Genomic DNA, 14164 nt, shown 5'->3' on the forward strand with positions numbered 1-14164 from the left:
CCCCGTTCCAAACCTCCCACCGCACCCCATCCCATCCCCAGATCTCTCCCCACCTGTTTCTCCTGCCTGAGTCCTGAGAATAAACTGTCACCTCCCCTCCCCCTCCTGCACGCTGGTTGGGGCTCCCCGGGGGGCCACGGCCTGCCTATGAGCGACCCTCTCCTCTAGCGTTCCCCACTCCTCCCTGGACGTGCTGGCTCCCTTGTGGCTAAGAACCAGAGAGGGACAGCAACTCTCCCAGGGCCACCCTGCACATCCAGGGTTGGAGGTCCTACCCCCGCTTGCTCTGAGACCCTTGGGGTGATACCTGGGGACCAGGTGGGAAGGAAGCACCTGCTGGCACTCCAGCTGGGAATCAAGGCAGGGGGAAGCCTGGAGAGGGGAGTAAAGCCAAGACAGGGCATGGAGGGGATGAAGTTTGGGGGTCAGCTCTCAGAACTCAGAACCCAGATGTCAGGCCTTTGGAAGAGCATGGGATCCACAGCCAAACAGTCTTTTTCCTCTCAGACTGACCAGCGGTGTGACCTTGAGCCAGTCACCAGCATCTCTGGGCGTCTTCTATGATATGGGTCAGTGGACACTCTGGTTGACACCAGTTGACACACGGGGACAAAACTAGATGGAAGTGAAAGCCTATGGCCCTGGGCCTGGTGGGGACCATGCTGCCCTCTCCTCTGCACCCGTCAGCTGGGCCATTCCTGAGGCCTCTGCTCTGCTCTTCTCCACTGTCATTTCGATTCCAGGGGCCCTTCCTGCCATTCGTCCAGGGTCTTACCCCCCATGGCAAAAGCGTCAGTGTTGGTCTTTCAAAGCTGACCCTGCATCAAGCTCTCTGATGGCTCCCCACTGCCTTTTGCTCACGTTCAGGTCCCTTGCCAAAGCCACCACAGCCTCCCCTGAGCGCTCAGCCCCGGTGCACATTCCTCTCTCCTACTTTTCTCCAGCCTGGCTCTATTTTTTTTTTTTTTTTTTTTTTTGCCTCTGGGCCTCCACATGTCATATTCTTTCAACCCGAACACTCATTTCGCTGCCTCTTCACCAGGCTGACTCTCGTCGTCCTTCAGGACTCAGCGTGGCCACCCCTTTGTCCAGGCAGTCTTCCCTGACTGCCAGGTGGGTTCGGCAAGCTGCCTAGGCCTCTGTCACCGCGTCTCCACTGTGTGGTACTCGTCTGCCTCCTGTCTCTACAGTCAGGTCTGGGAGGGCAAGTCTTGCAAATCAGCATGTCCCTAGGAATTTAGCTGAGTGCTGGACACAGCGCGTGGCACGCCCTTAGAAGTGTTTGTCATATGTTGACTGAAAGGAGCTTCCTTCCTGCCCCGACGGTTCCCCGGAAACCCTTTCTTAAGGCAGCTAGTCTGGGCAACCTGGAAATGGAAACGGAGGAAGGGGGCGAGGGGAAGCTCGCTGCACACCTGGGGCCTGGAGGCCCTCCCTTTAATCCTTCACTTCTCTTTCATGTTCTGTCTACACCCCCTGCCCAGGCCAGAATGGCCAGGCCACAGAGAAGAGGAGAGAGAAAGCCTTCCCGTGTGTATCCGGGGCAGTGAGAAGGGCTCCCACAAATGCCAGACCTTCATTGGCCCTCCAGTAGGTCACAGTGGGGTAGGTTTGCCTGGCTCTGGACTGAGGTGGTTTGTGGTAAGGGGTGCGGACCATGGTGGCCACTCCTGGTGAGTAGAGGCTCTGTCGGAGGCATTGTTCTTGACAGGCCTTCTAGAATTCTGCTGGGGAGGGTGGGAGTTGATACGATGGGACTGGGTGGGTGGGTGGGTCGGAAGGGGCTGCTGAGGGAGGCCGCAGGGGCCGAGGAAGATTTGAGAGGGGGCCCTTCCTTACAGCTTGTGCGGAGCTGCATGTTCCCAGCCCTGAGGCAAAGCTCTCGCAAGCTGCTCAACCCAACAGGGGCTCCCACTGGCTGTGAGTCTTGGTCTGCAAGGAGCTGGAGTTCGCCTGGGTGAGTCTGCCTATGAATTACGCCCGCCACGAGGGGCACGAAGGCTGGCACCCACACACCTTCCCCACCTCATATCCTCCTGTCCCCAACAAAGGCTTGGAGAAGGGAAGAGAGACAGGGAAAGTGAGGGTGAAGTGATCCTCAGACCCCTGGCCCCACCAGCCCTGGGGCCTTCATGGGGACATCTCCCCACTCTGGTTTCAGATCAGCCCACAGGGAAACACACTGCATCCCCACTCACAGCTTAATACCTGCCCCTTCCTGTGTCCACTCTCCCCATCCTTCTTATGCACCCCTTTCTTTGAGAAGAGCCTTTCTAGAATAGTCCCTGGTTTTTTCTCCCCATCTGTCCCTTCTATTTGCCCTAGCTTGGTGACTTGAAAAAAATCCGCTCTTCCCCATCCAGGAGTACTGTGACTGCAGACACGATGTCTCTCCCTTTTCACAGTCCTCCTTGACCTACCCTTGGAAGAGCCCACCAAAGCCCAAGCCTTTGACAACAGGGCCTCATATAACCACACAATGCATCTATTTATGGGCAACTTCCTTCTACCCAGGTTTTTCTTCTGGGCCCACTGCTCCCCCTAATGCTCCTGCCTCCAGGAGCTGAGAGACTTACTAGGGTCCACGTAGGCCCAGCTGGGGTGGAGAGGCACAGCTGAAGGGGCTGGGGGGAAGGGCCCTGCCTTCAGCCCCTCCCCAGAGGTGGCCTCCTCGTAGGAGGGCGGGGCCGAGGGCACTGCTGGAGTCTCCTTCTTCTCAGCATTGGCCTGCTGCTGCCCCTCCGTCCCGGGGGCCTTATTAGCCACGGAGATCTGTGGAGTAGAGGCAGACAGAGACAGTCACCAGGGAAAGGGCGCCTTCCAAATCCTCCTCACCAGCTTCTGCTTTCTGGAACTTTCATGGGTATTCTCACCGGCTCCTAATTTCTGGGACTTCCCTGGGTACTTTCTTACCTGGAAGGGTGGGGGTACAGACAAGAGTCTCCCTGTTTTGTGCAGGGTATGCAATATTATTCAGCCTTAAGAAAGAAGGAAATCCTCCCATTTGCAACAACATAGGTGAACCTGGAGGATGTTATCCTAAGTGAAATGAGCGAGACACAGAAAGGTAAAAACTGCATGAGATCAGTTATATTGGGGAAGGAAAGTAGCCAAACTCATAGAACAGAGCAGAATGGTGGTTGCCAGGAGTGGGGGGTGGGGGGAATGGGAAGATGGTGGTCAAAGGGCACAAAGTTTCCATTGTGCAAGATGAATAAGTTCTGGAGACCTAATGTACAGCATGGTGATTACAGTTAACAATACCGTATTGTACACTTGAAATTTGCTGAGAGGGTGGATCTTAAGCGTTCTCATCACACACACATAAAGGTAACTGTGAAGTGATAGCTCTGTTCACTGGCTCGACTGTGGCCATTTCACCATATATACATATATCTAAACATCAAGCTGTATACCTTAAATATATATGTATAAATATATAAATAAATTATATATATATATATATAATTTCTATTTGTCAATTATACCCCAATAAAGCTGGGGGGTGGCAGGGAAAGACTCTACCTTTTTTTCATAGATGGGAGAACTGAGCTCCAGGAGGGTCGGGGCTGGCCCTGGGGAACACACTGAAGCTGATATAAAAACGAAGGAGGGGATCCCTGGGCGGTTCAGTGGTTTAATGCCTGCCTTTGGCCCAGGGCCTGATCCTGGAGTCCCGGGATTGAGCCCCGTGTCAGGCTCCTGGCGTGGAGCCTGCTTCTCCCTCTGCCTGTGTCTCTGCCTCTCCCTCTGTCTATCATGAATAAATAAATAAATAAAATCTTAAAAAAAAAAACTAACGAAGGAGGGCACCTGGGTGGCTCAGTGGTTGAGCATCTGCCTTTGGTTCGGGGCGTGATCCTGGGACCCTGGGATCGAGTCATGCATCAGGCTCCCCTAGGGAGCCTGCTTCTCCCTCGGCCTGTGTCTCTGCCTCACTCTCTGTGTCTCTCATGAATGAATGAATGAATGAATGAATAAATAAATAAATAAATAAATAAATAAAACAAGGGAACTAAGGCTCAGAAGAGAAGAATGAAGTGTCCAAGGTCATGAAGCCACACATGCACAGCCCATTGGGCTGCAGAGACCAGGTGCCACTGGGACAGGTGTTGGGCTGGAGATGACACCGAGAAGGTGAGGCTAGCGAGCCCCGAGGAAGGATGGGGACTGCAGGAAGGGCAAGAAGTGCCAGGTAAAAGGGAAAGGGTCCTGTTTTGGCCTCATGCTGTTGGAACCCCAGCCTCTCTCCTAAACCAGAACAGAACCACACCCTGTCACGCTGGAAGCAGGCATCTAGTTCAGCCCTTTCTTTCATTTTACAGAAGAGGAAACTGAGGCCCAGAGGGAAATGTACTGTGGCAGGTTAAACACTCAAGTCTATATTTTACACTCTGCTACACTCGCTGCCCTTAGACTGTCTGCTTAAGCCTTGGTGACAGGATGTGAGCCAGGAGGGTCCGAATGCCACCCAGAGAGGGTAGAGAGTGGGGGAGGAGGTGGTAGGAGGACTGAACCTCAGAAAATGAATGGGAATGAGGTTGGGCTTCAGAAAACGCATTAAACCCAAAGGGCAGTAGAGCAAGGGCCGCAGAGTTCCTTCTTCTCAGGGTGCTTCTGGCTGAGGCGGCCCAGATGTGAGTGAGCACCGGAAGATCTCTTGCCTCCATGGAGGCCTAAGGACCACTGAAATGGGGGTTCTTTTCCATCGCCAGAAAGCCTGTGAGCAAGCTGGAGGGGAGAGGCAGAGGAGGCAGGGGCAATGCAGGGCCTTCACCCCAGGACAGGAAGCAGTGTCAGCAAAGTGACTCCTGGTGGAATCAGCAGGGCGGTGGGGGAGTGGGGGTGGAAGCTCTTCATTTTCACCACAATGCACATCCTTAGGGAAGAGAGCCTTGTAGAGCCTAGGCCTCTGGGAATGCCCCCCACCCCACACCTGATGCCCTCCCACTCTCCTGACCCCCTTCATCACCCAGACCAGAAGGGTCACATCCAGGAAAATCCAGTTCAGCCCAACAGAATCAAGGTCCTTTGAGCCCAGCCCCAGGAAATGGATTGGCACCTCTGACTTCAGCCCTGTCCAGAACAGGTCCTCCTCCCCAGCCCCCACCCTGCTGATCAGCTCCAGGGCCTCCAGGGCCCTGCCTCCCCTACACAGACCACACACACACACACACACACACACACACACACACACACACACACATCCGGCATTCCCAAGTGAGGTCTGCCCAGTGGCAGGAGGTGGTATCACCCAATGACATCATTTTGAGGTCTCATGAGCTTAAAAACAGGGAGAGGAGGATCTGAGAGCCCAAGGAAAGATGCCATTGGCTCTGAGGCTCATCTTGGAGAAAAGAAGGGGGAGTGCAGGGGAGGTTCCTCTTCTGTTTTCTCTGCCCAATCCTTAGTGCCCCCAAAACAGAGGGCCAGAGGACCCTCCCCCCTTGCCCCAGGCCCTGCTTGTTGTATAATTCCACAGGCTGTTGATGTTATGTAACCACACTAGGCCAGCCAAGTCTCTGCCCCAGCCCCTCCCCTCCATTTTAGGCCTAGAACTGGGGAAAAAAGAGAAGACGTTTTATCTGGTCCCATCTAGGCCCATGCCCAGCCGAAACAAAAACAAAAATTAGAGCATCTTGATGCAGGGTTGCCATAGTAAATGCCTCCCCACCGCAACCACAAGGGATGTGTCCAGGTGTGGAATAACTACAGAGACTGGGGTGGGGGGTGCCACTGTGGAGAGGCAAAAGATGAGCATAATGTGGCTGGGATTGAGATTGGAGCAGAGGAGGGCGCAGGATCGGCATGGCCCCTCGGGGCTCACTCACGTGCCCTCCACGGGTCCCCCCAACCACACCCTGGACACCCAGGCTGATTCCTCAAGGGAACCTGAAGGGTCCTAAGATGCCAAAGCCCCCCCGGGGGGGGGGAGGTGAGGCAGGAGAGGTGGGTCTGCTGGGCAGGAAGAGGCCCCAACCCATTCCTTGAAAGGGGGCTTTGGTCCTCGGACTTCAGCAGGGACCACAGAGGACCGTGGCCCCAGCGCCCGGGGAGGATGCTCAGAGTGGTCCAGAGAGTTTGCCTGGGATGCCAGGGAGCTGGGAGCCCACGGGTGGAGGGCGGTGCAGGTGGGGGGAGATGCCGGTACCTTTCCTTGGGTCATGGTGCCGTGTCTCCGGGAAGGGGTCCCTGAGGCAGGGGCGGCCGCTTGGGTCACCGCAGCCTGCCTGCGTCTCTTCCTTCCTCCGCGTGGGTTCTAGCAACATCCACTGCAGCCGGGCCAGGCGGACCGGAATGTACCATTCCGGCGCGGGAGGAGGAGGGGGCCGGCGGCGGGAGGCTGCTGCGGAGGCCGCTGCGGATTCCCGGCGGGAGGAGGCGGCGCAGCGCCCCCAGCACCCCCGCCCCCCCCTCCCCGGGCCCCCATCCCGGCCGGGAGCGCGCGCTGCGGGGCGAGTGGATGGGTCCGCGGGGCGGGGGGGGCGGGGACGGTGACACCCGAGCAGCCGATGCCGCGGCTGGAACCCGAGCCGGTGTCAGGCCTCAGCCCAGCAGCAGGCTCTGTCCGGCCTCGTCTCCCCCGCGCCCCCCCTGATTTCTGTCTCCACCGCCCTCCCCTCCTGTTCATCATCCACCGCAGATGGGGACAGTCTCCCACGGTCCCAACAGGGCCCCCGGGCCCCAGGTTCCCGTGGGTCCTTGGGCAAGCCAGTGAGCACCTCTCTTGCCTCCGTTTGCCCGCCTGTGAAATGGGAGCAACGGGGCCCCCCTTCCTGGTCACAGAGGCCTGCTGTGGGAGGATTCAGCTGCTGTGTTCTTCAACTCTGCTGGACCCTTTGACCCGGCCTTTCCGGAAAGACCTCTAGTTCTGTCTCAGAATCTCTCCAACCTCCATCCCCTCATCCTCCAACTGCTCCCTTTCTGCCTCCACGCTCAGCCTCCATCACCCCTGCCTCTGTCTCCTCCCCCCCCCCCCCCCCCCCATTCGGGAGGCTGTGGCGCATCCCCTTTCCCAGGCTTGTCCTTGGGAATCGGCCATCCCCAGGCCCTGTTTTCCAAAGCTGCCGCAGTGGCACTGTGGAGTTTGCAATCTCAAGAGCTGGGCTGGATTCCCAATTTAATCACCCACTGGCCTTGTGACTTTGGCAAGGCCTTAATCTCCCGGAGCTGCAGCATCTCCTCCGGCAAGGAGGAGCTCTGTCCATCCCAGACTGACTGCGGGACACACAGGCTCTGGCGGTGGAAGCCAGCTGCAGACCACAAAGTGGTGCCAGCGTGCGAGTTATTATTACCTGAGGAATCTCCTCCCCGAGTGTCTTGGGCTGCCCCAGGGTGAGGATAATCTGCCTTAAGGGATCTGAACCTCCTAGGATGGGATGGGAAACCAAGGCTGATGCGAGGGGGCGGGTGTGTGTGTGTGTGTGTGTGTGTGTGTAGTCCCTTACCTTCTGCTTCCCTGTCACCTCCCAGCCAGACCCACCTCATGACACTAAGAAAGCAGAGCCCTGGTGGGCAGGTAAATTACTGAGTCTTGATTCCAGCTCTCTTCACCCTTTGTGCCCTACCCTGTAGCTACCAACTGCCCACATGCTTACCCAAGCCGAGGCCCCCCTGTCTAGAGGCTCTCTCGGCCCTTGCAAAGCCGAGGCCCTCCCCATCCTCCTCACTGCCCCCTCACTGTCTTCCCCAGCCCTTCTCCCCACCCCTTCCTCCTACAATCTGTTGTCATGGGTCCACACCCCCACTCCTACCCCAGTGCTGCCCAAAGTCGGCCTGGCCTGCCCCTTCCTCTCTCAGAATCTGTGTTCTGGAGTAGTTTTTTTCTCCTATTTGTTTTTTTTTTTTTTTTTTCTCCTATTTGACAACTCGAGTGCCACTTCCTCCAGGAAGCCCCCTTGGCCCCTAGTCCCGGTTGAATATTTGCTTCCGTAGTTTCATAGCACCTGCCACGTGGCACCGTGGAGTTTCTTTGTCTGTCTCCCTGGTAGATTCTAAGAGATCCTGTCTAGCAGTTTTTACATCCGCAGGACTGAGTACTGTGCCAGGCATGCGGAATGCACTCAGTGAGTCCTAGCTATGACGGATTACCCAGACATATGGTGTTACCCAGAGCCTGAATTCATGTAGGCCTGAGTTTATTTGTGAATCTCACTTGCTCCTTCTCTCCCCATTTACTCCATTCCTGCCACACAGGCCTCTTGGCTGTTCCTTAACCGGCTCCTCATGCTGTTAGCTCAGGGCCTTTGCACTTGCTATGTTCTCTGCCTGGAATATCTACAGACTGCTGTATGGCTCACTCCTTCACTTACTTCACAGCTCTGCTCAGACATTACCTTCTCGGGGAGGTCTTCTTGATCCTATATAAGTCACAATGCCACCAACATATCCCCACCCAGCTCGTTGGGCAGTCTCTTCCCTAACCCAGCTTTATTTTTCCTTCCTTGGCAATTGTCACCTCTGACATAGACCTTTTGTTTAGATTTTTGGTCTCTCTTTCCTACTAGAATGGCAGTTATATGAAAGGAGGCACTTTGATGGGTCTACGCCCATGGGTTACAATACTACTTGGTGTGGGTACTAGGGGTCTACAAATGTTTGGATGAGCGAAGTACAACAATATACAATCTTTATATTCCTCAAACATTTGACATTGTCAGTGCTGGGATGTTTCCCAGATGCTGGACTCTATTATCTTGACATCATCTGTATGTCCCCATATCATGGTCTTTGGCCATTACCCGGAGTTTAGGATGTTCGTTTCATACTCCTCTGGCCTCTGGAGGCAGTCAGATGTGGGGTCAAGATCAGGGACTCCAGAGTCAGGTAGCAGCCTGGGTTCCTACCCCAGCCTCTCTACTTAAAAGCTGTATGACTTTGGACAAGTCAGTCCCTCTCTCAGAGCCTCAGTTTTCTCATTTAAAATGGAAGATAGTAAAAAAAATAATAATAAAATAAAATGGAAGATAGTGATAATACTGACTTCCTAAGACTATAGAGGGGATTAAGTCATGATATATAGAGAGCACTTCACACCATACCCAGCACATAATAAGCTCTCAGCGTCAGCTGCTAGTATGAGCCTTTAGGGTTCCACGAATGAAAAAAAAAAAAGGGAGTTCCACAAATGTTGAGTCACCTGGGTGGCTCAGTTGGTTGAAGGTCTGCCTTTGGCTCAGGGCATGATCTTGGGGTCCTGGGATCGAGTCCTGCATTGGGCTCCCTGCTTCTCCCTCTGCCTATGTCTCTGCCTCTGTGTGTGTGTCTCTCACGAACAAATACAAATCTTAAAAAAAAAAAAAAAAAAAAACAACTGCGTTTTCTTCAACAGGAAGGGAAGAAGGATTCGTCTGGGAGCAACATGGAGAGGGCCTGAAGGAGGGCAAGAATGAGGTAGAGCACGGAGCCTGCAAACTCTGTGAGCTCTGTGGCAGGCAGAGCCCAGGTTTCAGAGCCGGCTGCCCAAGCTCAGATCCCAGCCTGGGCAAGACGCATTGCCGGGCCTTCGTCTCCTCATCTGTCGAATGAAGCCTGTGCCTTAGTATCAGTAAGGCACCTGCAGCAGAGCCACGCACTTAACAGGTGCTCCATGCAGGTTTGATCATTTAAAAATCAGACAAGTGATCCAGGGACAGAAAAGATGGAGAAAGGCGGACAGCTTGGGGCAAGACTGAAGGAAGAGGCTGGGTGTGGGACGAAGGGAGAAGGGGAGTCAGAAGAGTGGGGGCTGGGAGGCTGAGTCCCTGGGAGAATGATGCCTTTAGTAAAGGGGAGGGAGGAGCTGATGTGTCTGGGGGGCACCTGAGTTTGTGGTGCCCATGGGACATGTAGGTAGAGATGGCCCGGAGGCAGTAAGCTAGAGGCTCCAGGTGCCCAGAAGAGACGTCCCGGCCGGGCCTTGCGTCGCTCGGGGGCACCTTGCATTGTATTCTAGGGGAATGCCACGTCCTTCGCACCCCAGAGCCCAACTCAGGAGCCTCCTCAAGTGGAGCACCTGGGGCCGGGCTGGATTTGGAGGTGTGGGGCTCCTTAGTCATTAGCAGGTGGACAGTGGCTGAATCACGGTGTATGTGACAACATCCTGCAAAGTGAGACCAGGGAGAGAAGAGGGGGAGAGCAGGCGCAGTGGGTGGGGCAGGGGTCCCGGGGTGGGGGGGAGGCAGAGTCAGAAGGAAAGTCTTCCCTCTCTCCGAGACCCCCTCACCGGCTCCAATGACCAGGCCGTGGGAGACGGGAGAGACCCCAAGACCACCAGTCGGTGTCAGGGCTGCCTCTTGGGGTAGGGCAGATGTGGGCCCCTGCATTTCCTCCCCCTCTCAGGCCAATGGGAGCAAGGTCGCCCGTCCCCACCCTGGCTCTGCTCTGTTCACCGGCTCTGTTTGCGGCAAGTGCCGGGAGGGGGTGAAGGTGTGGACAGAGGCGAGGCTTCTCTTTTTACAGCCATAGCAGCAAAGGCCAAAGAGGGCGTGTGACTAACCCAAAGCTACATGACGTGCCGGGGGCCAAGCCAAGATGAGAGGAGTGCACGTGACCCCAGCTCTGGGGCCATCAGGCCAAGAGGGTCTCAGAGACAACACTTATTTGGGGATTTGGGGGGCACAGGGGGTTCTCAGTCTCCCTAGGTGGGTGAAAGCAGAGCTCTCCAGGCACCTCTCCCCAGATCCTCACCCATAACCACAGTGGCACCTGCCCCCCCAGGGATGAAGAGAGGACCTGGGCTGGTATTTGAGGCCCGTGAGGGGCAAGGGCAGAGGCAGGCGCCAGAGCCCAGGTGGCTCACAGCAGGCAGGTTTCTCAGGGTGGGCAGGGTGGGCTGCAAGAGCTGGAGGTCCGGGGGAGCCCAGGCATGCCAGTGCACCCTCCGGCTTCACCCGAGCCTCAGCCCTGGCTGCCCACCCCCAGCCTTGACAAATTTCAAAGCCTGTCGCTGCCCTGCAAGTCCCTGCCCCCTGCTCCCCTCACTGCTATCCGGAGAGGCCTTTCCCCTCCGGCGGCCCTGCAGCAAAGAACCCGACCTCCTGCACTGGCCAGCTGTAGCCTGGTTGTACAACTCCTCTGTGCTGGGGTTCCGTCCCCCCCCCCACATTGCCTCCCCAGATACGGTCTCCAAAGCACAGGGACATGAAACCTTTGGCAAGCATCAACACCCTGAATCACCCTTCTTCCCGGCTGCAGGGATTGCTTACAGGTGTGAAACCACATTCCTCCCCACCTCCCAACTCCTGGGCTTTTGCTGATTCCTGGGATGGTCACGGGTTCTGTTATGATCACGTGTTGTGCCATGTGATTTCCATATGTGCGTTTCTGCTTCTCCACCAGAAGGAGAGCTCCTTAAAGGTGGACTGTGTATCTCCATCCTTCCAGCCCCCATTCCTCTTCCACCTGGTGGAGCTCAGTGATAACACAGGTTTTGGAACTAGATCTATCTGGGTGCAAAGTTTGACCTTACCACTTAGGCAAGTCAGTAAACCTCTCCAAGCTTAGTTTCCTCATCTATAAAGTGGATTACTCATGAGCTGATTCGCTCGTTCAGCCAATATTCATCGAGGCCCTGTTACATCTCAAGCGATCGTGTATATACAGCAACTAACACAAAAGACACAAATCCCTGTCCTGTGGGGCTTGCTTTTTAGTGGGGGATGTTAGCACCCGTCTCAAAGGGTGATTGGGATGGCTCGATGAGCTCACTTAGGAACAAACTTAGTGCAGTGCCTGGCTTGGCAGGCCTGGCAGATGAGAGCTGTTGTTGTAAAGATCCATTCGGAGCCTCTGATCGAGAACCTTCTGGGTGCCAGCTCTGTGCTGGGTGCCAGGGAGACAAAGATGTGGAACAGCCATCCACATCCTCAAGGAGCTCACGGTCTAATGCCCGTAATGTATGTTGAATGGGCACTACCCTCATCATTGTTCGGAAGCTTATTACAAGCACCAGCATGTATTGCCTGCTACAAAGAATCATAAAATTCTAGAATGTCGGGTGCAGCACAGAAGAGTGTTTATTCCCCGGTACCCTGCAGACTAAGTCGTACATGACTGATGTGCTTTGGGAAGGTTCAGAAAAAGGAGTGGTTATATTTGGTTGGGGGATCAGAAAGGATTTGGGGAAGGTGGCTTTTTGAACTACATTTGGAAGCAAAGCATAGGATTCCACAGAAAGAGACAGCGGTGGCAGAGACAGAAAGGGAAGCCCTTCAGGGGACAAGAATGGCACACAAACCAAGGCTTGGGGGAAGGAAAACAAGAGGCACTAAATTTGTGTTTAATCCCGAGGTGGCCCAGCCCAGGATGAGGATGGTGGTTGATCCAGGCAAAGCAGCGGTATTCACAAGCACAGGGGACAACCGTCCAGGAGATAGGGTTTGAGGACCCCCTTCCTAGCCCTATACCTTGGCCAAGCCTACACCAGGCTCAGGATTCCATAGAAATGCATTTCCTTGAGCAAGCATTGGCTTCCCGGAGGTCCCTGACAGAAGCAAACCATCCCCAGAAGAATAACATAGGAGGGTGGTCACAGGCCCAGGAGGGAGAAGTGGGGAAGAGAGGCCTGGGAGCAGTGGGGTGCACTCGTCCGCGAGACGCTGAGCTAAGTGTGCCACTTGCACAGTTTCTGGGAAGCAGAGGAGAGTCCCCTTCGTGTCTCCTTCTTACAGATGAGGAAACTGAGACTTAGGACAGTAGTGACCTGCCCAGGGTCTCCCACAGCTGCGGGTCAGCAGCCAGACCCTGAAGCCCGGCGGTCAACCCCACGCAGGCTCTCCTGGCCCAGTCTCCCAGCCACATAAATGGGGTTAGTGGCAGCTGCTTCACGGAGCCTTGGGGCCCCAGGGATGAGCGTGAACCCCCTCTGAGTGGCGTGACATGTTGTAGATACTTCACACGGACGGTGTCCCTTCCCTTGCTCCTAAGCGGAAAGCTCCATTTCACGAGCCAGGAGCCTTGTAAATATTTCAGTGGTGCGTGTGTGGCTGAGGCTGTGAAGCCCGGGCTCTGTGGCACTGGTGACAGCGAGGGCTGGTGCATGTCTCAGGCCTGTTACGAGTGTCAGCCTCAGGTTCCAAAAAAAAACCCTTTCCCCGCAACAGTTGACAGTCACTGGCATGAGACAGAGCTGCAGACTTTTTCTGGAATGAGACCAGAAGGTGAACCAACAGAGGGTTCATGTTACCAAAGGGGCCATGACCAAGGCCCAACACCCATGCATGGGCTCCTCTGCACCCACCGCACCCCACTCCTTTGTGCCCCCCAACTATACCCTAGCCCATAAACTGTGCCAAGCAAGGGTTCAGTCACATTGAGGGTCCCAGAAGGACTGTAGGGAGCCCAGGAAAGAAAATAAGAGAAACAGGCTGTGCCCCTGCACCAGGGGCCGAAGCTAGAATTGAGGGCAAGTTGACCTGGGTCAGTGCCTTTGAATTCTGTTTTTTTTTTTTTAATAAATGTTTTATTGTGATCAGAACATTTAACATGAGATGTACCCACTTCCATTTTTAAGTGCACAATACAGTATTGTTACCCATAGGCATGATGCTGTACAGCAAACATCTAGAACTGATTTATCTTGCTCAGCTGAAAATTTATACTCATTACATAGCAAATCTCCATTTCCTCCTCCCCCTCCCACCCCAGCCCCTGGCAACCACCCTTTGACCCTCTACTTCTATGAGTTTGACCACTTTAGATACGTCATAAAACCTGAATCATGCAGCATTTCTCCTTTTGTGGCTGGCTTATTGCATTGACATAAGGTCCTCAAGTGTCATCCATGTTGCCACAAATGGCAGGATTTCCTCCCTTTTGAAGGCTGAGGACTATTCCACGGTGTGTAGGCCACACCTTTATCCATCCCTCCGTCTGTGGACATCGAGTCGTCTCCACGTCTCGGCTGTTGTGAACAATGCTGCAGTGGACACGATAGTCTAAATATCTCTCTGAGGCCCTTTTGCTTCCTTAATTAACTTTATTCCAAGACATTTTATTTCATTTGATGTTATTTTAAGTGTGATTGTCTCTTTTTTTTTTTTAAGATTTTATTTATTTATGCATGAGAGACACAGAGAGAGAGGCAGAGACGCAGGCAGAGGGAGAAGCAGCCTCCATGCAGGGAGCCTGATGCGGGACTCGATCCGAGGACTCTGGGACGACACCCCGGGCCGAAGGCAGGTGC

The 14164-nt window shown here is 54.7% G+C and overlaps 1 protein-coding gene across 1 annotated transcript in view; it reads right to left on the reverse strand.

Moving 5' to 3' along the window:
* FAIM2 (Fas apoptotic inhibitory molecule 2) overlaps positions 1–6344 on the reverse strand; it is a 33318-nt gene extending 26974 nt beyond the window's left edge. The window contains exons 1-2 of the mRNA XM_041736844.1: positions 6152–6344; positions 2577–2772 (exon numbers count right to left, since the gene is read on the reverse strand). Of these exons, the coding sequence (XP_041592778.1) occupies positions 2577–2772; positions 6152–6166 (211 nt within the window). The 5' untranslated portion in view covers positions 6167–6344. The remainder of the gene's footprint in view (positions 1–2576; positions 2773–6151) is intronic.
* Between the last annotated feature and the right edge of the window lie 7820 nt (positions 6345–14164).

Source organism: Vulpes lagopus, chromosome 21 (genome assembly GCF_018345385.1).
Source record: "Vulpes lagopus strain Blue_001 chromosome 21, ASM1834538v1, whole genome shotgun sequence".
NCBI classification, from domain to species: domain Eukaryota; kingdom Metazoa; phylum Chordata; class Mammalia; order Carnivora; family Canidae; genus Vulpes; species Vulpes lagopus.